The 24,895-nt window shown below is 55.6% G+C and overlaps 1 protein-coding gene across 1 annotated transcript in view; it reads right to left on the reverse strand.

Annotated features, from left to right (window-relative positions):
* ATP6V0D1 (ATPase H+ transporting V0 subunit d1) overlaps positions 1-24,895 on the reverse strand; it is a 40,038-nt gene that overhangs the window by 8,620 nt on the left and 6,523 nt on the right. Inside the window, exon 2 of the mRNA XM_059381767.1 lies at positions 6,007-6,178. Within this exon, the coding sequence (XP_059237750.1) occupies positions 6,007-6,178 (172 nt within the window). The remainder of the gene's footprint in view (positions 1-6,006; positions 6,179-24,895) is intronic.

The following is a 24,895-nucleotide window of genomic DNA, read 5'->3' on the forward strand; positions in this document are numbered from 1 at the left end:
GGCCAGTGGTAGCAGCCCCTGGCTACCCCCAGCTTCTCCCGCTAGAAGTCCTGGCAGGGCACCGAGGAAAATGCTGAGCCAGTTAAGGGTCACTTATGATCACATATCCCCAGCCCCCTCCAGGGGCCCATTCTAACCCAGGCGAGGCCAGCCTTGGATAATCCCATGCCAGGCCCTCTCCCTCTCCCTGAATCAATGACAAGGTTCCTGCAGAAGCAGCCCCTACTTTTCTCCCTAGCCCAGTGAGAGCCAGAATCATCTTTCCTGGGAGAAAAGGGGCAGAGGAGGCCTGGTAGAGATGGTGCTGGCTAGGCTGTTTGCTTCTCCCCCAAAGCCAAGGCCTTCAGCAGGCAGGGAAATCCTCCTCCTCCTTGCCTGGCTTCAGCAGCTGCCTCCCTGCCCCCAGAAAGCCACTCCACCAGTCCTCCCCTCATTTGGCCTCAAAAAGAGAGAATGAGGTTCCAGCTGGTCAGCGTCTCCCTCCAGAGGAAGACAGCTGGGGAGTGGACAGGCGGCTGCCCGCCAGGCCAAAGAGGCCCTTGCAGAGTGGGAGTGGGGAGTCTGTATTCCTCTTCCCTGAGGCCCTCCCTCACCCTGAGCCTTTAGGACTCGCTTGGGCCCACAGAAGTCTCGAGTTGGGGTTTAGGAAGCCCCTTCTTCCAAGAAGTCTTCAGAGCCCCTAGCCAAGAGCAGTCCCTCTGCTGTGCCCTTTGGCGCCATCTGCTGGAGAAGCGTGGCTTGCTTCCCTGCTGTCATCTTGGCCCTGGGGGGCAGGCCCCAATGACTAGGTACCTCAGCCAGTCTGTCCATCCCAGGGCTCCCAGCAGAGGTTGCTCATAAACAGTATCTGTGCTCAATCACATCAGAGTCCTGCAGAGCCCTGCCCAGGGCAGAAAATGAACAGAGATATCAAGTTCTGGCCTCAGCAAACTACCAGTCAAGCCTCAGTTTCACCTCTGCCATTAGGATAAGTGAAGTGCAGCCCACAGCAGAACTGGTGAGGCCCTCACCTTATCATTAAAATCCTGCCCCTTCCCAGAGGTGCAGTTGGGTCTTCCTGCTTCACCTAAGCCTTCTGGGCTTGGAAGTGCTCCTGCGGGCTCTCCCTCAGTCTCCAGAAGAGTGTCACTGTTGGCTCTCCCTAAAGGCAGGAGGAGCCAGATCTAATGCAGGACCCGGAAACCATGGTAGGTCTAGAGAGCCCCAGCAGTACAGACCCTGCTGGGACCCAAAAACAGTGGTTGTGGAAAGAGAGGGCTAGAGGGCCAGGATAGGGAGGCCTAAGGTAACCTGATACCTCTGTGGCCCATGGTGCAAAATGTTCTGGGGAGAATGGCAGGTATGCTGAAAGGCCCACTGGGAACTTGAGGCCACTGTCCTGGGACAAAGCCTCCATCCAGCTACCCACACCAGCTGGTGGCACTGAAGTCCCTAGTACATAAGAAAGACTGGACCTCACCTCTCCCCCGATGGTGCAGCTTACCATGCCCAGGCTCTTCTGCCAATGGGTACCTGGCTGCTGCTCATGGGGAACAGCGCCCTCCAGGGAGGCTCACTCATCTAAAGACAAAAGCCTCTGAGGCCCAGCTGAGACTCCCCAGAGACCAGACTCACCTCCCAAAAGCAAACCCCCAGCTATCCTTTCGGGGCCCACTCTCCTATGGGAAGCCATCACGGAATGGCCCAGATCAAGATTTCCCCCGCCCCCGATGCCAAAAAAACCCTGAAAGAGGCTCCATCCCAAGTCACAAAGCAAGTTAATTGCTGGGCCTGGAAAGGACCCTTGGTACAGTGACATATTACCTTTATTGCCATGAAGCTGAGCTAAATTGTTTCAAGACCAGGTGACTGACAACAGCCTACTTCATGGATTCTCACTAGCTCAAGGCCTGTCTGTCCCACGCCAGGCTGCTGCTGCTCTCACCACCCATTCTTCTGAACAGTCTCTCTAACCCCACCTGATCCTGGAGTCCTCTTAGTGCTGGGAAACCTCCTGTGACCCCGGATCCATGTGTAGCAGCTGCCCACGAGCCTCTCCAGGAGCTGTCTGCACCACCACTGGCACCCATCCCACTGCATTCATCCGTCCCCCTCCCTCCTGGCGCCAGGCCTAGCCCAGAGCTGATAGCGGTCATGTGTGTTGGCTAAAGGCTGGCTGCGTTCTACAAAACCACTGGATGCTGTCTTTCACCATGGGAGGGCAGAAAAGGCCTTGACCACCTTCTTTTTGCACACTTTCAGTGACAAGGAAGCCATCACCTCCTGGGGAAATCCTGGTCCAGCCATCCAGGGAGAACTGAGTGAATCTCTTGTGTGGTCCCAACCTCCACCCCAGCTGGACCAGCTCGGTCTGTGGGAAGTGATGGCACTGTTCCGTCAAGTACTCACGCTCAGGACGGAGCCACTAACGGATGCCTCCCCTCCCTGGGAGAGCCACACTGTCCTCTCTGGTTACATTCCTCTGGATAGCCCTAGGATTTGAGACTCCATGCTCCAGCTACTCAGGACATACACGGTTCCCTCAGGCCAGAAGCCCCCTTCAATTATTCCTTTAAATACCTTCCCCTCAGCCACAGAGCCACCTCCTCAGAAAAGCCAGGTGCGAGTTCCCAGTATGGAGGAGCTGTGCTGGAAGGGCCCTGGCTCCAATGGAAGGGACCCCTCTCTTGCCACAACACGGTGGAATGATCCAGAAAGGAAGAGGTGGAGGAGGTGGAATGGAAGACAAGAGCAGATGGGGAGACAGGAGTGAAATGGCAGAGATGCCGTGAGAGGGAAGAGACTGCTGGAGGGCGAGAGGGCCGCGGCTCCTGATGAGGCCCAGAAACCCTGCCACATAAAGGTCAGCGGTGACCTTGGTCAGCACCCTGTGGTGAGTGAAGGGAGGGCTGGAAGCAGACTGGAGACATGGGGTGGGCAGGGGTGGGGGCAGGGCTGAGAGGACAGATAGTGAGTGTAAAAGCCGAGGCCCCAGGAGATGGGTTTTTCCGAGATCAGACGAGATCGGCGCGTTCAGGGAGATATGGCCGTTGACAGGAGATGGGTTTTTAACACTGTGAGAGATCTGTGCTTTTTCAGGTGCTGATGGGAAGACTCTGGAAGGGGAAGGCGGCTATACAGACAAGTGAGTACAGGTAAGTGGCCAGTCAGGGTCCAAGGGGTAGGGTGAGGGCACTCAGGACTCTGGCAGAAGGATCCAAGAGAAGAGGGAAGCCTCTGCCTTTGAATCAGGGTTGGGGTCACAGATGTGGTGCCGGGAGGTGACTGGTTTCTACCATCTCCATGGAGGAGGAAGGTGGGCCATCTGCCCAGAGAGAAGGCTGGGGGCAGGACAGGGGTGTGTGCAAGATGGTGAGGTGCTCTCCCAACCTTAGTGGGGGGCTGCAGGGTGCTGGGTACGGAAGGCACACGGCCGGCTGGGCAAAGACAAGCCAACGCCAACTGTGCTGGTGAGCAGCATGTCCGCTGGGCAGCAGGGATCACCGCCCAAGGCCGGCTTCCCCAGCTTTGCTCCAGGCTGTGGAGGTGGGGGAGGGCGCCTCCAGGCTGGAGGCTGCTGGGATTCCTCCAGGGCTGGGGGGCTGCCAGCCAGGGCGGGACCAGAAGACGGGCGGCCAAGAGAGCTGCGGATGCTGGCAGAAGAGTGCTCAAATGATGGACCAGGGAACCTCAGCTGGGGAGGGAGGAAAATGAAGACAGAAGAGGCAGCAGGGGAAGCAGCAAGGCCCAGTGTCCTGCTGAGTCTGGAACCCGCGTCCCACAAGGGACAGAGAGTGGGCTGGAGGGTCTGAAGACTGTGGGTAGGGGGGGGGGCCTGACTCAGCGACTCTGGGGTGGAATGGTTCCAGCAGTGACACGGCCTTGGGTAGCCATCGGTGGGGGCGGCTAAAGTGGAGAGCAGAGGAGCGGGTCACTGGAGACGACGAGGTCATAGAACGAGCAGCCACAGGCTCAGACAGACTGACACGTGGCTGCTGAGCTCTTCCTGAGTAAGGGCAGGAGTGAGGAGACGGGAAGACTTAAGCCACGATCACCCATGAATGGAAGGGGCGGGGAAGTGACGCCTGCCACACAATAGTGCTTGGCTGCTTTAAGCACGCTTGGTGCTCGCAGCCAACCTCCAGCAAAGAGCTGGCGGCTGTGCGGGCTCAGTCACGCTCAGAGCCCTCTCCAGTTTCATGGCCTGGCAGGCTACAACCAAGCCTCTAAGGGTATCCAGAAAGGCCAGGAGCTAGCTGCACAGGCAGGTGGCCAAGCGGGCAGTGGGATGGATGACAACTGCCCTCTGACCACTGGCATGGGTCAGGCCTCCTCCGGCCAGCCTCGCTGGCAAGGCCAGAACATCGTCAGGAAGCTGAAAGAGCCTTGTGCAAACAAGGTGAAGGCTGGGCTTTGGCAATAAATCCATTGCTTCCTGGTATGTCCCCAGCTCTGGCCTTGGAGCAAGGGATATGTAGGCCCAGGCGAGGGGTTGACTGGCACATGGGACGCTCCGGCGTGACCCCCAACTCAGCAACACAAGACATGCCCCATCTCTGGCCTCCTGCCCCAGAAGGACCAAGCAGCCTGTACCTTGACCAGAGCCAGGGAGGTGTAATTATAGGCCCAGCCAGGATAGCAAGGAGACCCCCAGAAAGGAGGCCTGTGGCCAGGAAAGAGGCTATTTCCCAGCCTCGGCAGGTTCCCTGAGCCCTTCAGGGGTCCCAGCCTGTGGCATCCACCCAAGGAGGGAGCCCTTCTGGCTGCCACCCCTCCTTGAGCAAGTGGATCTTGAATAAGTGGCTGCTCTTTGCCGGGGGTGGGAAGCAGGACAGGCAGGAAGCACCAAGGTGGGCAGGTGTGCCAGGTCCCAAGGAGGAGAGTAGGAGCACCAAAATCAGGGAATGGTCAAAGCTCGACAGCACCCAGAACAGTATATGGAAATGCTTCCCCACAACACACACACTCCACTAATGCTTCCCCACAACACACACTCACACTCCACTAACACAGCACAATCATTTAAACTAGCCACAAATCTCACCTCTGGGGCCACCTCTTTGTTCACCAGGCCCTGGCTCGTGGCTCATAGGATATCCTGGCAGAAGGAGCATCTCTATCTCCCTGTTTCTCTCTTTCTTTTTAAAAAGATTTTATTTATTTATTTGACAGACAAAGAACACAAGTAGGCAGAGAGGCAGGCAGAGAAAGAGACGGGGAGCCTATGGGGCTCGATCCCAGGACCCTGAGATCATGACCTGAGCCGAAGGCAGAGGCTTTAACCCACTGAGCCACCCAGGTGCCCCTCTATCTCTCTGTTTCCACTGGCAAGCAGGCATACCTGGCTCAACCAAGTGCCCCCGTCCCCCGCCTGCAGGTCTCAGTGGCCTTTCCTCTGCTCAGCTTCTCCAGGGACTTAATGGAAACAAGGCTACACCCAAGGGATTTACAGTGGAGAAGCCAGGCAGTCAAGGGTCATAAGCATGAGGATCTGGGGATCTGGGGAACTGGGAAAGGCTGCCAGGTGTTCATCCTTCCCCCTCTCCCTAAGACCCAAGGCCATGGACAGAGAAGATGGAGAATGGGCCTCAGCCCAGACGGGGCCAGAGGGCCTGAATCGTCCATTTCAAGGACCTGGCTCTCGAGAGCTCTGCCCATCCCCTTACTCCTGATCCCAGGACGGGAAGTGGGGACCTAGCGAGTATTCAGTGCGGATGCTGCAGGGTGAGGCAGGAAAAGTGCTCCCATCATCCCTGGTCTCCCCACCTCAACCTCTGTAATGCCAGGGTTACAGGGAAAAGGGCTTCCTAACACTACAGTATGGGACACCGTTGCCTGCCCTCCAGATTCCCAGGCAGCAGTGAAGTGGCTGGTGGCAGCCTAGAGGCCCAGGGTTACCCAATGACCAGCCTGGTCACACAGCCCAGGAAGACGACAGGCAGCTGGCCTGAGCCCATGCTAGGCCAGCTGCGGCAGGTGCAGCAACCCTGCCCAGTGGGAGGGGAAGGCCCTGTAGGGCACACTTACGTAATGAAGTCCAGGAAGCTGGCGAGTGGCTCATAGGCGTGGTTCCTCATGTGGCGGAACTCCACCACCATCTTCTCCTTAAGCCGGTCATCAATAACTGACACTGTCAGTGGTGAGGCCTCGTTGGCCAGGAAGTTGCCGTAGTCAGTGCTCTGCAGGTGCAGCTTTAGGTCTGAAAGCCAAGGCAGGGGGTGCAGGGGTGAATGCTGGCCAGGCTGAGCCTCCCCAGGATGCCAAGACGCCATCCCCACCCGGACTCTAGGCCCCAGTCCCTCCCCTGGAGTTGTGACCTGCTGCTATCCTGACCTCCCGTCCCTACCTTCAACTCCCTGTTGGCCCGGGGCCTACTCTGGGGCAGTCAGGCCAAGGCTCCAGAGATATCCCAGACCCTTGGGCCCCAAAGTCCAAGCACAAGTAGCACAACTGTGCCTCCAAATGACAAGAAGCCCTGGGAAAACCCAACAACCCAAGTTGCTATTCAAAACCCATTGCCTTTGAGGCCCTTCTGTATGGTGGGCTCTGGGATGGCCAGAATCTAGAGCAGGCAAAGATGCGGGCTCTGCCCTCCAGAGCCTCAGGGCTAGAAGAGCAAGCCAACACGCCCCGGGGCAGAAATGATCCTATAAAATAAAGTAGGCAGGAGTAGAGTGGACAGCGAGATAGGACTGAGAGGATGAGAGAACATGCCAGGCGAGGCCACAGAAAAGGGCGGGGACAGGAACATACAAACGCCAAGAGCCAACAGGATGGACTGAGTGACAAGTGACCTGGAGGGCAAATGAGTACCATGGCGGGTAGGGGGGATGATGCTGGGAGGGAAGACTGGCCTTGCTATAGGAGTGGCTAGAGGCAGACAGGCCAATACTCCAAGCTCTTCTGAACAATTAGGGGGATGGGGCCAGGGGAAAAGGGACAAGAGGACAAGCAGTAGGGCCCCAGTTGGGAAGGTCAGGTAAGACCCAGTAGGATCATAGCAACAACCTAACAGTTGTCTGGCTTTTTGTCACCCCCACCCCCACACACACACGGTCTATTCTCCACCAGCAGCCAGACTGATGGTGACACAAGGCAGAGCCTGTCACTCATCTGCATGTCCTCACGTAAGGGCCTTCCCTGTCCCTCTGCCTAGAAAGCGATGCTCTCTACTCAGACACCCCCTCTTCAAAGACCTCTCACCCTGTCCCTGCACTTGTGCTGCCCCTCTTTGTAACACTTGTTCCACCCGTCACAGGACCCGTGATAGCAGGGATCTGAGGTCATGGCAGTGTCCTAGGGCCTAGAATTGTTCTGGCGTATTTTCATGCTCAATAAATAACTGGGGAATGGACAAAAGTCTGGGGGAAGTGTTGGTGAGGACGGCAGGTGGGTTTAATCCTGGATTTTGAGATGGGGGACACTGCAGCAGTGACAGCAGTACCAAGGACAGTGGCTGGGAAGGTACCCGTGCGTGCGTACCTATATGAAGGCCCAACAGCCAAGGCTGGCTTCTGCTGTAAGGGACGCTGTGTTTTCCGTCCCCTGGAGAGGTTGCCCAGAGGAGGACAGAAAGGGTCCTAGTCGTGATCATTTCCACAAGCCCCCGATCAAGGTTCCCTGAGTTTGTGGGCCTGGAGGGCCATGCTACCCAGGGCTGCTTCGGAGGAAGGCTTACTGTGGCACCTAATCCCCCTTGAAGCCCCTAACCCTGCACCCCATCTAGAGAAGAACCTTCCCAGCCTGGAGTCAGGTGTGCTAAAGGAGAGACAAAAGAATTCGTGCGAGGGAGGTGAGAGGGAGGGAGGGGCACGCACGCAGCGGCGTGAAATGCCTTCTCCCTGCAACTCTGCGAGGCACCCGCATGGCCACCAGCCCCCATGTCCCCTACGGCTCCCAGGCGCTCAGCGAGTGCACTCGGACCTCATGAGGCCTGCAGGAGACCTTCACATCTGCTCCTCTTGCCATCGCCCTGCCACTCACACCTCCTTCTCTCCACAGCCACACAGAAGTGGGACAGAACCGATGGCAACGCGAGGCGGGAAGAATAACCAGCCCCTGCTCTACCCCACGGACCTTACTGCCTTTGGCTCAGCAGGTACACACACTCCTGTGTCCTCACCCCAGGCCATCTGCCATGAGTCCCTGCCCTGGGTTCCATTCTTCCTCATCCCTACCATGGTCTGGCCAAGGCCCACCTATGCTTAGAATAAGGTATGGGTGACAGAAGGTGTTTTGCCTAGAGGCACTCAAGTTGTTGCAATGCTTTATTACCCATTTGGCTGTCAAAGGAAAATTCTTAACTGGAACTGATGGTTAGAACTGAAGGCTGCTGTTAGAGTATATCACCATGTTTTCCTGCCACTAGTAATGGGCTTTATGTGCCAGATTTTAACCAACTTGACCCTGGAAAAAGCACACCATTCTTTTTAAAAGAAACATGGTTTCCTTGTACACAACTGATCAGTTTTGAGAGATCATTAATGTCCTCAAAGTGGTTTCTGTGGGTATAAAACAGGGAGCATATGAACTGATCCCTCTTACTATAGTACTGAAGTTAATTCCACTTAATTTATCAAGTCATATTTGTGCCTTGATTCTATATACTTGTATCTCTCATACACTGTGAGTCTTGAAAGACAGAGTGGGCAGGGGGTTCCAGCCAGGGCACAGTGGGTGCTCAAATCTGCACCAGGGGAAGCTGCAGAGCGGACAACAGCTGGAAGCCGGGGCTGGAATGTAGTGTTCTAGGTCAGACTGTCTAGTGCAGTAGCTGCCAGACCAAACCTGTTTGTTGATGCACCGAGCCACTGCAGACAGCAGAGAACCCATCGCAGGCGTTAAGATTCCTTCTCCTCCAGCTCACAGCTGGGCGTGGAGGCCAGGCCATAGGTACAGGGCAAAACCCATCCCCTTAGCAGGGCCCCTCATACCAGTGACCCCACTATTCTCGGCGACAGCAAGTCCAGGCCCAGGCCCCAGGCCAGCCTCCTGCCTCCTACCCTCCAAAGCATGGGCTGCTGGAGGCTTCCCTAAATGCTGTCCCCCTGGCCTCGGCTCTCCCGCAGTGTGCCCTGCCTCTGCCTTTCTGAACAGGGCTTCTCTTCGGCGGGAAGACACGCTCAACAGCTTCCGCACTGCCAAGTACCGTCTCTGCCCTCCAGCTCCCACGAACTCTCGGTCCAACACACTGGACAAGTGGGGGTCAGCATCCCGACACCAGGGGAAACCCAGGCCCACCCTAACTGCAAACAGAGGGGTCCCTGCAGTGTACTCAGCCTCGTGCCAGGGCAACCTGTGTGCTGGACCTCCCAGCCATGCCTGTTTCGCAGACTTAGAAAACATCAATCAGAAGGAACATGAAACTTTATCCAGAGTCCTAGTCAGGTGTAGAGGGGCCGGGATATGGACCAAACCTGGTGGATTCTGCCATCTCCAATTCTGGCCTCCCCTTCCTCCCCCACCCAGTACATCCGTGAGCAGATTCTCCCATGGCCGTTAGCCCAGGGGGGCTTTTCAGATATGGACCCAACCACTTAGACAGACTCTAGTCCCAGAAGAGCTGGCAGGGGGCAGAGGAGTGAGAGTAGCCAGGGCATGCCCTGTCCATGACCTTGGAGGCAGCCTGAACACTTGCTGCCTACCTGACATCATGCCTCAGCAAACCTCTCTTGTCTCACCTGTGACTACGTGTATTCCTAGAGAAGCCAGGAACACGTGCGTGTGTGAAGGGGGCAAAGCTGAGGGCTGGGCTCTTCTTTGCATGCTCCCACCCGTGGGGCTCAGCACAGGCCTGACAGCAAACCCCCCTGTGCCTTGGCCGCTGCGTTCTGCTGACACTGCATCTGGGGAAGCCACGGCTCCCAGCACTGCTGGAGCACAGACGGTGGGGTGGTTTCTGCTGGCTTTTGTCAGATCCGAGCAAGCCCGGGAGACTCTACTGAGAATCCTGCCCAAGGCCCAAGGAGTCTTCCTTACCAGGAAACTCATTTTTAAAGTCCCCCAGGGATGATGTCAAAGGGCCGTTCCAGACCACTTTCCCTGGCCAAGCCCTGTGTCTCCCTTCCACCCAGGGAGAGGGGACAGCCTGCCAGCCATGAGGGCGACTTGGAGGCAGGCAGGCTAGCTGATCCCTTTGCCTGGACCACACAGGACTTCTGAACCAGTTCTGACCCTGTCTGAACAAACTGGTGCCTAGGACCAGTTATGGGCAGCCCCAAGCCCTTTAGACAGTCCTCAGGGCTGGGAGGAAGCCTGCTAGAAGAGCCCCCTACCCCCCCAGCCCCCCACCCCCGTCTCCCCCGCCCCCCTAGCAGCTTCCTGCTCTCTCTGAGGGATGCAGAGGAGGGGGTGTGACTGGGGGTGGGATCTGAACGCAGGAGGAGAGGCCTGGAACTTGTTGAGAACATCGTGGGAGACCCAGCCACCCAGCCCTGGCCCAGCCCCCAAGGGCAGCCAAGGACGCCAGGGGCTCTGGGAAGGCAGGGGCTAGTTCTGCTCTGCGCTTTGAGCTCAGCAGCCTGACAGCCTCGGTGACAGCCCCTGAGAGCCCCAGACGGGCCTGGGCTGAGGCATGAGCAGTGTTCTGGTTAGCACACACTCAGGGGACCGCTCTGGTCTACCCACAAGCCCAGCTGTCTACCCCAAATCCTCCCATCCGTGGCCTAGCACCAGGAATGTCTGGCCAGCTTGGGAGCTCTCACAGCAAAAGACTTCCTCAGAGGCGGATTTCTCATGTCCAAGAGGATGCTGCTGCTAGCAGGAAGTTCTCTCTGCAGTCTGACCTAAACCCCTCCTCAGAGGAAGCCCACCAACTCAGTTGCCCAGTGCCTCCAGCCTCCCCTGAGGGCTCTGGGCTTGCTTCCCAGCACCCCTCCCCCAACCCAGAACCTTCCCTACCTCCTCTGTTTCCTAGGGTCACTAGTCCCAATATTACAGTGACTCTCCCCACAACTCCCATCTTCCGGTGCCACTTCCCACCACAGTGCCCTTTTGCTGGCCTCCTGCCCCACGTTTTGGCTCCCTGCTCCCAAGTCTAGTCTCACACCATCACTCGAGTAAAGTCGTCCACCTCCAGGGTGTTGTTGTTACCTTTACTCAGTGGCCTCTGTGACCCCGGAGCTCGAGCCCTGCCTCCTCCCCACAGTCTGTGAGGCCCCATGCCCTCAACCCTAGCACCACCTCAGCCTTAGTCGGCAACTCTCTGCTCTGCTGGTCCCATGCTCTCCCTGGGGCGACCTGCCTATGAAATCTGGCCCAAGCAAGTGCTTCAGGGAAATCTACCCGATGCCCCAGGGGAAAAGCCCCAGAAGTGCAGGAAATGGGGCTGCTTCCTCAGCCAGAGAGGCCTCTGCCCTCCCTGTTCCATGGGCCGCCACTGTCCGCCTTGAGTTTGCCCGTGGCAAAGATCATTGCGGGCTGCCGCAGGCTTCTGTAAAGCTCTCTGAAGGCCCCGGCAGACTGCAGCCCCACCCACACTGCACGCCAGGCTCACCGGGTACACCAGAATGGAGCCCGCTCCACGGCTTCCCCTGCCTCTTCACCACCGCCCCACCCGCCTCCCCCTCAGCCCACGCCTTCAAGGCCAGGACCCCTCAGCTGCAGAGCCCTGGCCCCAGCCGGCACCTCGGATTACCAATCAGCCCCTGATTAGCAAGAGGGCTTGGGGACGCCTGGCCCAACCAGCACTCTCCTCTCTGGGTGGGACAAAGTGTGGGCTTGGCAGCCAGTCCCAGCCAGGCCTTGAGAGGTGGCAGCTGGGCAGTCCTATTCCCCATCCACTTCCTGAAACCCTTCCCAGATCCTGCCAGCGCCGAAAGTGATCTTTCAGCCCCACCAGGACTCCCAGGGGCAGGCAGCACGTGGCCCTTCCAGCCCCTGAGCCCCAGGAGCTCCTCCCCAAGGGCCCCAGGGAGACAGGAAGGGAGGGTCTTGGCCTGTGCCAGGAGGTTGGGCCCACACTGCCCCAGGGGCCCAGCAGGCACAGAGGCAGCTCCTGGCACAGTACACTAGGCGGGGCGGCCCCCTGCTCTAGACTCACCCATGGCCTCATGGCCCACAGAGGGGTCCTGCTGGCCAGCTGGCCACGGCACAGTGTGAGAGGACAGTGTGTTCCCAGACTTCACTTCTGCTTTTCCAGAGGTCACTCAATGATGCTCTCCTGGGGAGCTCAGGGGTTTTCAGGAATTGAGGCCCACTGAGTAAAACCAGATGTGCAAATCTGCTCCCTGGAGCCCAGCATGCCCACCCTTCCACTCCCTTCAAGGCTGGTGGGGCCCCCTGGAGCTTGTCACACCATGCCCCTGCGCCCTGGTGAGGGGTCTCCTCTGAAGACACTGAACTGGCTTCTGCCTCCAGTGCTTGCTCTGCCCCAGAGGCTCTCTAAAGCTGCAACTTCCAGGGGCTCCAAGCAGGCAAACTCAGACAGATGGACAGATGGCCAGGCTGGTGGCCCAACGGAGCCACAGCCCCGCCTCAGCAAATGTGCTATGCCTGAACCTCCTCCCCAGGCTCTGGGGGTGGCTGGGACCTCTCTTCATATCAGCTCCAAAGCAGATGTGTGCACTGGCTGGCTCTGCAGGGTCAGAGCACCACATCTGGAACTCCCAGTGTGGGAGCCACAGCATGGAAACCGTTAACCCTGGTGTACCTGCAGCATAGACTAAGCATCATTTTCACCCCCAGACCTCTGTCAGGGCCCAACACAGGCCCCCTGTGAACCTCACATAACACCAACCAACTAACCCTGAGTTCCAGCTCATCCTGTCAAATGCTCCCTCAGGTGCCGCCTGCCGACCCCCTTCTAGAACCTCCTCACTGCCCACCCCTCCAACTGAGATGCCCCTGGTCTCCTGCCCTGGCCAACACAGATCAACCTATCATCCATCAGCTGGAGCGTGCCTCAGCCCCTCCCCCTGCCCTACTCTACTGCCCAATTTTGCCAGATCACTGGTTTTGGACATTGTTCCTTAGGTATCTGAGTGGGGCAGGGCAGTGAGAACCTGAGCTTTGGAGTCACAGTGAGCAGGCTCCAAATCCTACCTCACAGCTTGACTCTGAGCAGCTTGTGCCCATGGATCCCTCTACACCCAGGCTCCTGGCTGGTCACCGGGAGAAAGGCTGTGTGGTGCCAGCCTTCCAGGGCACCGGTGACAGACATTGAGCAGAGGCAGTGCTAGAACTGAGCATAGTACACCACAGTCCATCTCTCTGGGCAGAGAGGATCCCACCCGGAGCTTCTTAACCAAGCCCCTCAGCGCCAGTCAGCTGGGATGCGTTCTTGACCCTAGCCTAGTCCTCAGGCAGCCCTACTTGGTACTCTGAAGGGTGCCCCTACCCTTCTTCCCCATGGTCTGTCCCAACCCTTTCCATCTGGCATGTCCTTCTCCTCACTGTAAAAGTCATGGGGGGCCTTGTGCAGCAGTCTGCACACATGCAAACACAGTCTGCTATCTCCTAGGCTCAATATCTGAGCCTCCTGTTGCCAAGCCTATGTCCCGCTTCACCTACCGGCAAGATACTACAGAGCTTTGGGCAGCCCCGCGGACACGGACAGAGCCTAGGACCCAAGCCTGCACCACCCACCACACCCTGAGCTGCTGTCCTGGGGGCCCAGGCGGCAGGCAGGAGGTGGTGCGGCCAAGGGCAGCTCCTGCTCCGTGGGAAGCCCCCAGGCTGGCGGGCCAGCAGTCTCGGGAAGAACCTGGAGTCCGCTGCTGGCATGGCCACATTCAAGTTACTGGGTTTCAGCCGGCGTGCGGCAGAGCGCCTGCAGGGAAAGGACAGAGAGTTCTCCTTCCTTGGTCCCTGAACCAGCATTTTGTTTCATGCTGGAGGCCTTTCAGTGAGGTGAGGCATTTGCAGCGGGGGTTGGGACTGATCCACAGAGGAGGTCTGGCTGGCACGGGGGCCCACAGCACTATTTGCCAGCATACCAGATACAGGGATCAAATGGGAGTGTCACTCTCGACGTCCTGGAGGCAACAGGGTGTCCAGCCCAGGTTTACTCCCCTTCTCTCTGCTCTGAGACAAGTGGCAGGTGGTGGCAGACACACATTTAATTGCCCTCCTGCTCTCAGGAACACCTCGTTCCTGCAGCTGGGAGAATGAAAGCATCCCTCATATCCCATGAGGAAGTCAACCTATCCGAGAGTCAGAAAGGTGCCAGGCAGGCGACAGTCCCCTGTGCCAAAGGGAGGGGCAGAACTGGTTACTGCTGCACCCAGGGCAAGTTCCAAGAAACTCTCCTCTGACTGAGCGGAGATCCGCCTGGATATCCCCTCACCAGAACATCCCCACCCAGGCCCTAAGGCTCCATGGGATGGCCCGGCCCAGGAGACACCGGGCTTAGAAGGCAGCTTCCCTGTGTTTCCCTGCTACAGCCCAACCTGAGAACCAAGCCGCCCGGCCTCGCCCTCGGAGGCGGGGGCCACGCCTCAGCTGCTGCCCTGCACTTTGACCTTGAGCCAGGTCTTTTTTGCCACCACAGTTACAGAACCCGCAGGTGGGAGTGGATGTGGGGCTGCACGAAAGAGCTTTTCATTTCACCAAAGCTGTGAAGTTTGCCTGGGTGCGAGTGAGAGAGGTCCAGGGGGCCGACAGAGCCGGGTGCCAGGCAGCCCCGACAGGGCCAGCTGTGGCGGTCGGCCTGCTCAGATGCCGGCCCACGCCCATGTTTGCTTGTCGGGCCCACCCGCCTGCAAGGCCGAGCCATCCCGCCAGCCATCCCGCCAGCCCTCGATGCTGGGCTTCTATTCTACACGCAGAGACCTCTGGAGGAAGGACAAGAGGGAAAGCTGGAGCTCACCTGGATGAGGAAAAGGTAGTTTTAGGACCCCCTGCAGCGACTGTTCATGGTGAGATGAAGCCAGGTCAGGCCTGATCCTGGCTGGAGCACGCTGCCAGCTCCACAAGACCTCGAGCCAAAGCTATGCAAACACTCATTTTGCTTAGAATTGGGCCCTATGGCTGGATCAAGTCTCATTTGGGGTTATGTCCATGCTGCTTTTAACACAAAGCCTCATTTACTGCAGCTTCTAGAAACTGGACTGAGCAGCCCAGGCCAGAAGCAGAGTTGATGCATCCCATACCCATGACCAGCAGAGCCCAGAGGCTCGGGCCAGGCAGGAAGTGGCAGAAGCAGTAAGCATCCAGGCTGATCCTATATAGTAGTACCCTCAGACCCCTTTACGCAGCCTGCTCAAGGGCCTGGCAAGACGCTTATAGGGGAAGCAGTAACATGCCCGACTGAGCATGAGAAGTTCTGTGGACTTGGGCCAGGCCCTGGGATAGGTGGTCACCCACTCAGGGAGCCTCACAGCAGAGGCTAGATCCCAGTGATGGAAGCCAATGGAGAAAACAGGTGACAGTGAGACATGGAGACTGAGCCAGGCCTGAAGGGTATTATCCCAGGACCCTCACTTCCCCCATGTCTTGCCCCATGGTATCTGCCTTGGAGCCTACAGAGGTTAAGTGGGTGGGGAGGATGGGTGAGCTACTAGCCACGCCCCGGCTGCTTAGGGCTCTGTGTGCTAGGTCATGTGCATGTGGTGCAGCTCTTCTGTATTCCTCCACTCCCAACCCTTTAATCTCTAAGCCGGATACCATGTGGCAAGGCCTGGGGGAACGGTGAGGGGCCCCCAAAGCAAGGTCTCTTTCACCTGACCCCCCACTCCCTGAATCGGGGGCCAGGCACACAGAAGCATAGTTCAGGCATCCTTCAGTGAACATATGCAGGGATAAGAAGGAAACAAGCAAAGACTGTAAGCTGACTGGATAGGAGGAGCCGACACAGGTGTCAGGAGATTGTAAGCAAGCCCTTGACCCTCACCTGGACCCAATCTCCCAGGTAAAATAAGAGGGTTGGATAAAGCTACCTCCAGGAGTCTGGCTGGCTCTGATGTTCTCTACCCTAGTCAGGCCTCAGTCATACTACCTCTCCACAACTCAGCCCCTAAGGGCCATTCCAGGGATCAGGGTGAGTCTAGAGGCCTGGGTACCCATGGAGCAGCCTCGGCAGAACGGACAACAGGTGCAGGGGAGGCCCCGGTTGTGGAGCCTCTGAGCAGCCAGCAGATCAAGGGAAGGCAAGAAAGGCTGAGTTGCAACAGTGAGGACACCAAGATAATTCCTCAGAGGGGAAAGTCCCATCCACCAGCCACTTGCAAAGCCTCAAGCTGAGGTTAAAGCCTGAAAAAACTGCCGCCTGAGTAGCCAAGGAGAGACAAGGTCTGGGCAAGTGCCCAGGGCCAGGCCAGAGTTGGCCAGGAAAGCAGTGTCCAGCACCCAGTCAGGGCTGTTCCTCCACACACCTTTCTTCCCTGCCACAATCTGCCCGCCGCTCCTCGGGACCACTCAAGTTCCTGGGGGGGCAGCCCCAGTCCAGGCCCTCAAGCTACAGGGTGCTGGATGCAGACAGGCAGAGCGCATGTCAGGCTACAGAAAAGCAGCCACACCTACTAAGTGGCCCTTCAGAGTCTTGATCTTCCGGCCTCTAAAACAGGAGGAAGGCCAGTGCAGAACAGATTAGAAAAGAAAAAAAAAAGCTTCTAAGTTTAAGTGTTAGATGAGGGAAGGTCAACGGAAAGGTCCCCCAAATTGGGGTGCAGAGTGGAAGAGAAGATTGTCAGTCACCTGCTAGCAACCCCTTTCCAGCAGGACTGTGTGGACCTGCAGTGCCTGCAGAGTTTGGGGTGCCTACTTTGGACCTTTGCCAGAGTCACCCTACCCACGTGCACCTGTATGTGTCCCCGAGAGTACTGAAGGAGACTGGGAGAAAAGAAGTCTGTCCGAGGATGAATTTTCCCTCTCCTGGAGGGACCAGGGTTGCAGAACACGAGTGGGCACCACGAGGGGAACAGTGGTACCTCTGGGAACCTGGGAAGCAGGGCCCTGACCCCTCGGCAGCCTCAACGTCCTGCCTGGAGCCCCTCAGACCCCAGGTTCACGGCTCGTACACTGTGCTGCAGCCACTGCTCCAACACAGAGCCACCCGCACGGCCCAGGTAGGGGGAAATGAGGACCCAGATAGCGGGAAAAGAGGACAGCCCGAGGGGGAAGGCAGGAGCAGGGAGCACTCAGCACGAAGGTGGAGAGCCTCAGAGAACGGCCCCGGCCTTCTCCTTCCCAACCCAGGAAGCTGGGGCACAGGGAGGTGAGGACAGGAAGAGATGGACAGGCAGGAGACACTGAGCCTGGAGTCCTACTTAATCTGAGAAGGCCAACTGGGGCTTGGGTGAGGGAGGTAGGGCCCAGGACGGAGTCCCAAGAGACAGTGGCCACAAGCAGATGCTGTGCAGAGAAGGAGAGGCAGCCTGGCTGACTCACTAGCTCAGCCACACATGCCTCCCCTGCTCTCTGGCAGCCGAGCGGTCGTGGCACACCCCCTTGTGGTCACAGGGAGGATGGCTTTGTAAAGGGCGAGGGGATCCACTCTTCTACCTCTCAACACATCCCTCCAATCTAATCAGACTTCTGGTTCCTATCCACCCCCCCACCCCACCCCCACCCCCGCCCCCAGGCAGCGATCCCTGGGGAAGGAGGCTGCAGGCACCGGCAAAGCCGCACAGGAATGTGTCATAAAGAACAAGGAATAGGCCCGAGATAGACATGAGTCTGGGAAAGCCAGAATGGAGACAAGGTGGGCCTGACTCCGGTCACAAGGGACTGGTCTGTCTTGCATCACTGAAGACAGGACCTTCTAAGTAGCAAGACTGGAGAGCGTGCAGAGGAAGCCTGGGGATCCTCAGTCCCCTACACTCTTGTTTCCCAGCTCAGCCAGCCAAACTCTCCCAAGTCTCCAAATCCCTTCATCCAGCTTTCCACCCCACCCCCACCCGCCTCTACTGCCTAATGCCAGATCTAAAAAAAGCAGGCGCTGCCTTACCGGCTGGCTCAGTCAGTAGCACACTCAATTCCTGATCTGCAGGTTGTGAGTTTGAGTCCCATACCGGGTGCAGTGATTACTTAAAAATCAAACCTTTAGGGACGGATGCCTGGGTGGCTGAGGTTATGGCTCATGTCATGATTCCAGGGTCCTGGGAGTGAGCCCCAAGATGGGCTCCCGGCTCAGCGGGGAGCCTGTGTCTCCCTCTCTCTCTGCCCCTCCTCCCATCCCCACCCCGCATGCTTGTGCGTGCACACACACATTCTCTCTTACAAATAAAATCTTTAAGCTTTTTAAAAAGATTTTACTTATTTTTTTTTGACAGAGAGGGAGAGAGAGAGAGCATGTGCAAGGGCCCTGGGATCAGGACCTGAACTGAAAGCAGCTGCTTAACCAACTGAGGCCACCCAGTCACCCCTAAATAAAATCTTTTTTAAAAAAATCTTTAGGGGCAGCTGGGTGGCTCAGCCTGTTAAGCATCAGACTCTTTTTTTTTTTAGATTTTTGTTTGTTTGTTTATTTATTTGACAGACAGAGATCACAAGTAGGCAGAGAGGCAGGCAGAGAGAGAGGAAGGGAAGCAGGCTCCCTGCTAAGCAGAGAGCCCAATTGGGGGGTGGTGGGGGGAGCTCGATCCAAGGACCCTGAGATCATGACCTGAGCCGAAGGCAGAGACTTTAACCCACTGAGCCATCCAGGTGCTCCAAACATCTGACTCTTGATCTCAGCCCAGGTCTTGATCTCTGGGTCGTGAGTTCAAGCCCCATGTTGGGTTCCATGCTGGGCGTGGAGCCTACTTAAAAAAAAAAAAAAAAATTAAATCAAAAGTTTTCAGGGTGCCTGGGTGGCTCAGTTGGTTGAGCGAGTGCCTTCAGCTCAGGTCATGATCCCTGACTTGCAGGATCGAGTCCGGCATCGGGTTCCCGGCTCCTTGGGGAGTCTGCTTCTCCCTCTGACCTTCTCTTCTCTCATGCTCTCTCTCACTCACTCTCTCTCAAATAAATAAATAAAATCTTTAAAAAAAAAAGTTTTCAAAAAGCAGGTGCTTAATAACCCAGAAAAGGAATAATCTATGACATAGCACAGCCCTCCAGGATCAGGGCCTTAGCTTTTCCTCCCCTGTACACCAAAGCCTAGTACTCTGCCAGGACCAATACTGAGTCATGATCATCTAGTCATATGAATATCTACTGAGCCTTCACTCTTGCTAGGCACTGTGTTGCTGAATCTTCACAGCCTGCAAATGATTTCATTTCTCAGGAGGGCAAACAAGCTCCGAAGTATGAAATCACATGCTTAGCCTCACACAGCTAGCCAGAAAGGAAGCCATCTGCCTGAGACATCTGCCTGATGTCCCCCACCCCCAACCGGAACTCAACGAAGGTCCTGGTGACCTAGGAGGACCCCGAGGCTCCTGACTCTGAGCAGGCACAGGTAATTTACAGGAGAGGTCACTGCTTCATGTCCTCACACCTATTTGTTCTGGAAGCAGACCCTCTAACAAGTTGCAGTGTTGTCGGACTGCTGAGCCCAAAGCCCAAGAACAACTACGAGTTAGAACAAGGGTGTGGGGTGCTGTAGCAGGCACCCTGGCTGTGGAGGGTGGGCGAGTGGGCAGTCTGACAGGGGGCCAGGAGCCCAAACCATCCCAAGCGGACTTGGGCCCTCAGGAACTTCATAGTTCCTTCCATGCGAAGTCAACCTGCCCTGATAATGGGACAAGCTCTCCTGTGCTCAGTGTATGTCACTAAGAAAGCAGGAAAGGGAGATCAACACATTCCAGAGGGCTTCCCTACAACATATTTAGGATGTTGGCGCCTTTCCTTCTCTACCATCCAGAAATCCTGGCCATCCAGAAAGTCTCTCTTCGAGGGTCCTCGGTGGCTCCCATTTGCCTATGCCAAGGCCATTGCAAAAGGCCCTACCTAGGCTTGGGTACAGACACGGGTTCCACCGCAGGAACCAAGCCCAAGAAATCACTGAGTAAAATCCAAGAAAAAGTGTGTTATCACCCAGCAGAGCAAGTTCTGACATGACCTCTGGGGCAGGGCTTGTGAAACAGGGGCTATCACGTCCTATGCTAAAGTATATACCAGCACAAGATGTAATCAGAAAGGAAAAGCAAGAAGGGCTGGAGGGGAGGTGAAGAAGAAAAGAGAAAGAAGGCAGGTGAGAGGTGAGCAGGTGAGCTACACCTGGACAGCGGCCCTGAGGTTCTGGCCTGGTCACCAGCCAGAGGTGTCCAGCCCCGGCCTGGGCCCTCAAGTATCCCCTGGGCTCTGAGTCTTCAGGTGTCAAGAGAAGGGACTTGAAGAATCAGACCGGCCCCCGCATCTGGAAGGCACCTGTCCAGGGTCACCAGCAGAGGTCTCATCCGGGATGGCCCGTTGGGTGTAAATAGCTTCTCTGCATATCTATATGTTCTAATTTCCCTTATTTTACATATCTTTATCAGATGTCTAAAATTATAAACTATTTGTTTACTGCAATAAATCCAAAGAGTACATAAAATAAAAAAGGCACATATTCCCCTCCTCCAAACTCTTCAATTCCTTCCTCCAGAGGCTGCTATTCTAGACCACGTGGTGTCTGTGCTTCCAAACACCTTTTCAGGTACAAAGAATATTCTTCTAAAATGGGAACATATCAACAATATACTTTTAAATCAGTCCTTATAGAACTTCATGCTTTGGAACACTTGCAGAGTGCTCCACGGTAAAGACAGACCATGGTTTATTTAACCTGCCCCTGTTGATGAATATTCTATTGATTCTAACGGGCTGTGGTTATGAACAAGGCTGATGGGAACATCTCCATATAAGCCATCTTGTGCTAATCTAGAAGGACACAGTCCTCTAAGCGGGGCTACGAGGACACGGTGTATATACACATGCAAGGTTTTAACAAGGTGTCCCCCAAAAGGTCCATACTGAGTCACCCTTCCACCAACCTTCCTTTTTGGAATTAAAAATTATATATACGTATAGTCAAAATGAAACCAAACCACCCCCATGCCCAGTCATGCAGGAGAACTCAAGGAAGGGATCAGTGGGGAGTCCCTGGCTGATTGCTCTCCCTGCACCACTTGCCAAAGCAGGCTCCGTGCCAGCTGTCCTCGTCAGACCACGCTTGTGTCTTGGTCTGTCTTGGCCTGTCCTCCTGGCAGGACTGGGCTTCTAAGGGAGACTTGGCCTGGCTGCGAGCTTACAAACAGTCGAGTGTGGGCTGACACGCTGCCAACCAGTCAGCCTGCTGATGACTTCCAGACTGGTATCTTCAGTGCTACTTCCCCTGAGCTCTGGGCCCACAGAGGAGGCTCTGCAGCCTCCCTCAGACACCCCGACTCAGCACATTGGAGCCAGAACACCTCTTCTGTCAACCCATTCATACCCCCAAACTGTCTCCTCTTCCGCTGCTCCTCATCTCAGAAGTCCTCCCAGCACCCATCCTTTCATTCATGAAGTCAGAAGCCTGATTGCTAACCCCTCTCATCCCCACACCGAATAAAAATTGGCCCAACCTTGTGGGTCTCACCCCCTCAGCTGGTGCCTGATCCCAGTCCTTCATCTCCCCTCATGGTACTTCTGCCCCGATTTGGCCATGTGTTCTCACGTGGAGAGCCGGAAGAGCCGCCCGCCTCCACCATGGCTCTGCCTAAATCCAGCCTCCAGAGCCTCAGACCAAGTTTCTTTTTTTTTTTTTTTAAAGATTTAATTTATTTATTTGACAGAGAGAAATCACAAGTAGATGGAGAGGCAGGCAGAGAGAGAGAGAGAGAGGGAAGCAGGCTCCCTGCTGAGCAGAGAGCCGGATGCGGGACTCGATCCCAGGACCCTGAGATCCTGACCTGAGCTGAAGGCAGCAGCTTAACCCACTGAGCCACCCAGGCGCCCTCAGACCAAGTTTCTGACTGCGTCCTCCTTCCACCCCTGTTCCCTTCACAACCCCCCCCCCCCAACCCTATCTACTAAGGGACCAAGTCCAAGCTGGCTCGCGACAGCAAGACCTCTCTCCTGCCCCTCTCAAGCCTCCTCCTCCACTCTGGAGCCTCCGCCTCTTGGGGAGCAGCAGCAAGTTGGAGAGGAACAATCAAGGTATGGGGTGGCCATGGTCACCACCAATGACCCCTGCCCCCTCATCCATCACTGGGTACCAGGGTTTTCGTCACTCAGTGACACCATTGCCCAGGGCAGCCAGGCCAACATGGATCCTGAAACACCAAGGAGGAAACTGCAGGTGTGTCTGGGGCCAGGCTCTCAGAGCTCAGAATCAAGGTCTTTGTTCTCTTGGATTCATGATGCAAACTTCTCCAGGTTATTACCTCTGCACACCCTTCTCCCAATGCCCCCAAGCTCTTCTCTCTCTTGCTTCTGGCCAGTGGACTCTCAGGTCTGTGTTATCTCTTCTTTCAGAATACAGCCGACTCTGAGGAATTCTGCACTGAGCTAAGCTCGTCTTTCTGTCCAAGCCATGGCCCTCTAACTTCACCAAATCAACAGAGCCGCCTGTGACCAACAAAATGCAATACAGGAAATATTTCCAGGCAAGACTATATACAGAAACTCTTAGACATTTCCCACACACTGGCCACAACCTAACCCTAAGAATCTCTCCATTCCCGTCTTTTTTTTTTTTTTTTTAATCATAAAATTCATCCCTCCTGAGCTGTGTCCAAGGCACTCAAAATCTTTCATGAACAAGCCTGATGGACCTGCCCACACTCAGCTCCTGCACACATTGACACGTGTTCTGTTCTCTCTTCCCAGTTCCTGAAGCTCCTCAGACACTCTACGAAGTTCCATGTTTCCAAGACGCTAACGCCATTCCTTCTTCCCACCTCCTCAGCCTGGCTGACTTACGGTAAGAGCTTTACTGAGATAGAATTCATATGCCATACAACTTTCCCATTTAAAGTGTACAATTCAGTGGGTCTCAGTATAGCCACAAAATTGTGTGATCAGCACCACCATTGACTTCAGAACCCCAAAGAGAAACCCTGTACACTTTTGCCCCACCTGCTTCCATCCCCCTGAAATTTACCTTGTGCCTACTATACTTTCAATGTTGTCTGCCCATTAGACAGGCACACTTGCCCCTAGGCAAAACCTATGTGCCATGTTTTCATTACCCATTCAAGGCCCAATGTGGCGCCTGTCTTTCAGGAGTGATAGGAGGGACTGACCATGGTGACAGCATCTGGCTGCCCTGACTGTGCACTTGGTACGGGGCCCTGTCCTTATACTCCATATACATCTCGAAGAGATGCTATTAACATTTCTGACTGTACAGCTGAGGACAAACAATTTGCTCAAGGTCACAAAGCCAGTAGGTGGCTGAGCCGGGATTAGTTCCCCAGTGAGCTCTGTTCCATCTGTAGGTCATCTCTGCCCATACACTCCATGCACTGCTCTCACCTTTTAGTTCCAACTCTCTTCTCTTCTTATTAGGGTCACTGTGACCTCTGAATGGGAAATCCAAGTGAAAAGCTGTCTGACTTTATTTCAATCTCTTGGCCACATTTGGCATTCATCACCCCTTCTTTTTCAGGTTCTCTGCTGGGGCTGCCCACCTTTCAGGGGGTGTCTTTCACCTTTCCGGCAGGAACCCTGGCTTAACTGGAGCCTCTCCTGGGGGAGGATCTCATCTTGGGCTTCTGTTCTTCCTGACTCAATGCCCTCTTAGAGGCAGCAGCCGCATTTCTACCCTGATTCCCAAAGTGGTCTCCCAAGCTCAGACTCACCTGAGCATCAAAAATCGCCTCTGGGGGGGGCGCCTGGGTGGCTCAGTGGGTTAAGCCGCTGCCTTCGGCTCAGGTCATGATCTCAGGGTCCTGGGATCGAGTCCCGCATCGGGCTCTCTGCTCAGCAGGGAGCCTGCTTCCTCCTCTCTCTCTGCCTGCCTCTCTGTCTACTTGTAATCTCTCTCTGTCAAATAAATAAATAAAATCTTTAAAAAAAAAATTGCCTCTAGGGGCGCCTGGGTGGCTCAGTGGGTTAAAGCCTCTACCTTCAGCTCAGGTCATGATCCCAGGGTCGTGAGATTGAGCCCCGCATCAGGCTCTCTGCTTGGCAGGGAGCCTGCTTCCTCCTCTCTCTCTGCCTGCATCTCTGCCTACTTGTGATCTCTATCTGTCAAAAAAAATAAATAAAATCTTAAAAAAAAAAATCGCCTCTACATCGCTATTCAAATGGCTCACAGCTTCCTCGATCCCATTTTTCTCCTTTCTCCAACCTTCTCTTCTGCATTCCACTATCATTTCACTCTGCCACTGACACAGTTGCCTATACCAGCGGTGAGGACATGGGCTTCCTCAGCGCCTTATGCAATCTCTCAAGTCCTATCGCTTCCTCTTCCTAAGATTCCCCCACGATGACCCTTGCCCATGCCAAAGGCAAGCAGACATCACCTCTGACCCGCATTCCTTATAAAACCCGGCAAGTTGTTCTTCCCCCTTCTGGTGCGGCCCCCACTTCCGATCTCCTTTTGCCACTGCGCGTGCACTCTAAAGCACAAGTTCAATTGTTTCCCTCACCCATCCCCTCACTCAGGACAAAGCACTTCCTCTCTGGCTTTTGCAATCCCTCCAGACCTGATCTGTAACACTCCAGCCACACTCCTTGCCACACCACAGTTAGTGATGAATGACTTGCGGCTCCTGGAGGACACCATCCACCTCTGCACCCGCAGTTTCATGTGACTGATGACTGGCCGAACCCAGCCTGGAATCTTGCTTTCTTCTTCCCTTAAGAGACAGTCTCTTATGGAAAAAAATGTTGAAATGCAGAAGGAAATGTTGCAATGAAAAGAACACAAGCAACTCAGAACAGAGAGGGATAGAAAGTTCTGGAAGACAGCCAGCATACCATACATGTGAGCCCTCCAACCATGATCCCCAAGCATTTAATTTGCTGGCTCATCCGGTCCTGAATGTTAATTATATTTCTTTACAACAGGAAAGGGATGTCCTGACTGGTCCAATTGTCGGATAGAGGCTCCATTACAAATTAGGAAATGAGCATCAGCTGAATTGTG

Source organism: Mustela nigripes, chromosome 17 (genome assembly GCF_022355385.1).
Source record: "Mustela nigripes isolate SB6536 chromosome 17, MUSNIG.SB6536, whole genome shotgun sequence".
NCBI classification, from domain to species: domain Eukaryota; kingdom Metazoa; phylum Chordata; class Mammalia; order Carnivora; family Mustelidae; genus Mustela; species Mustela nigripes.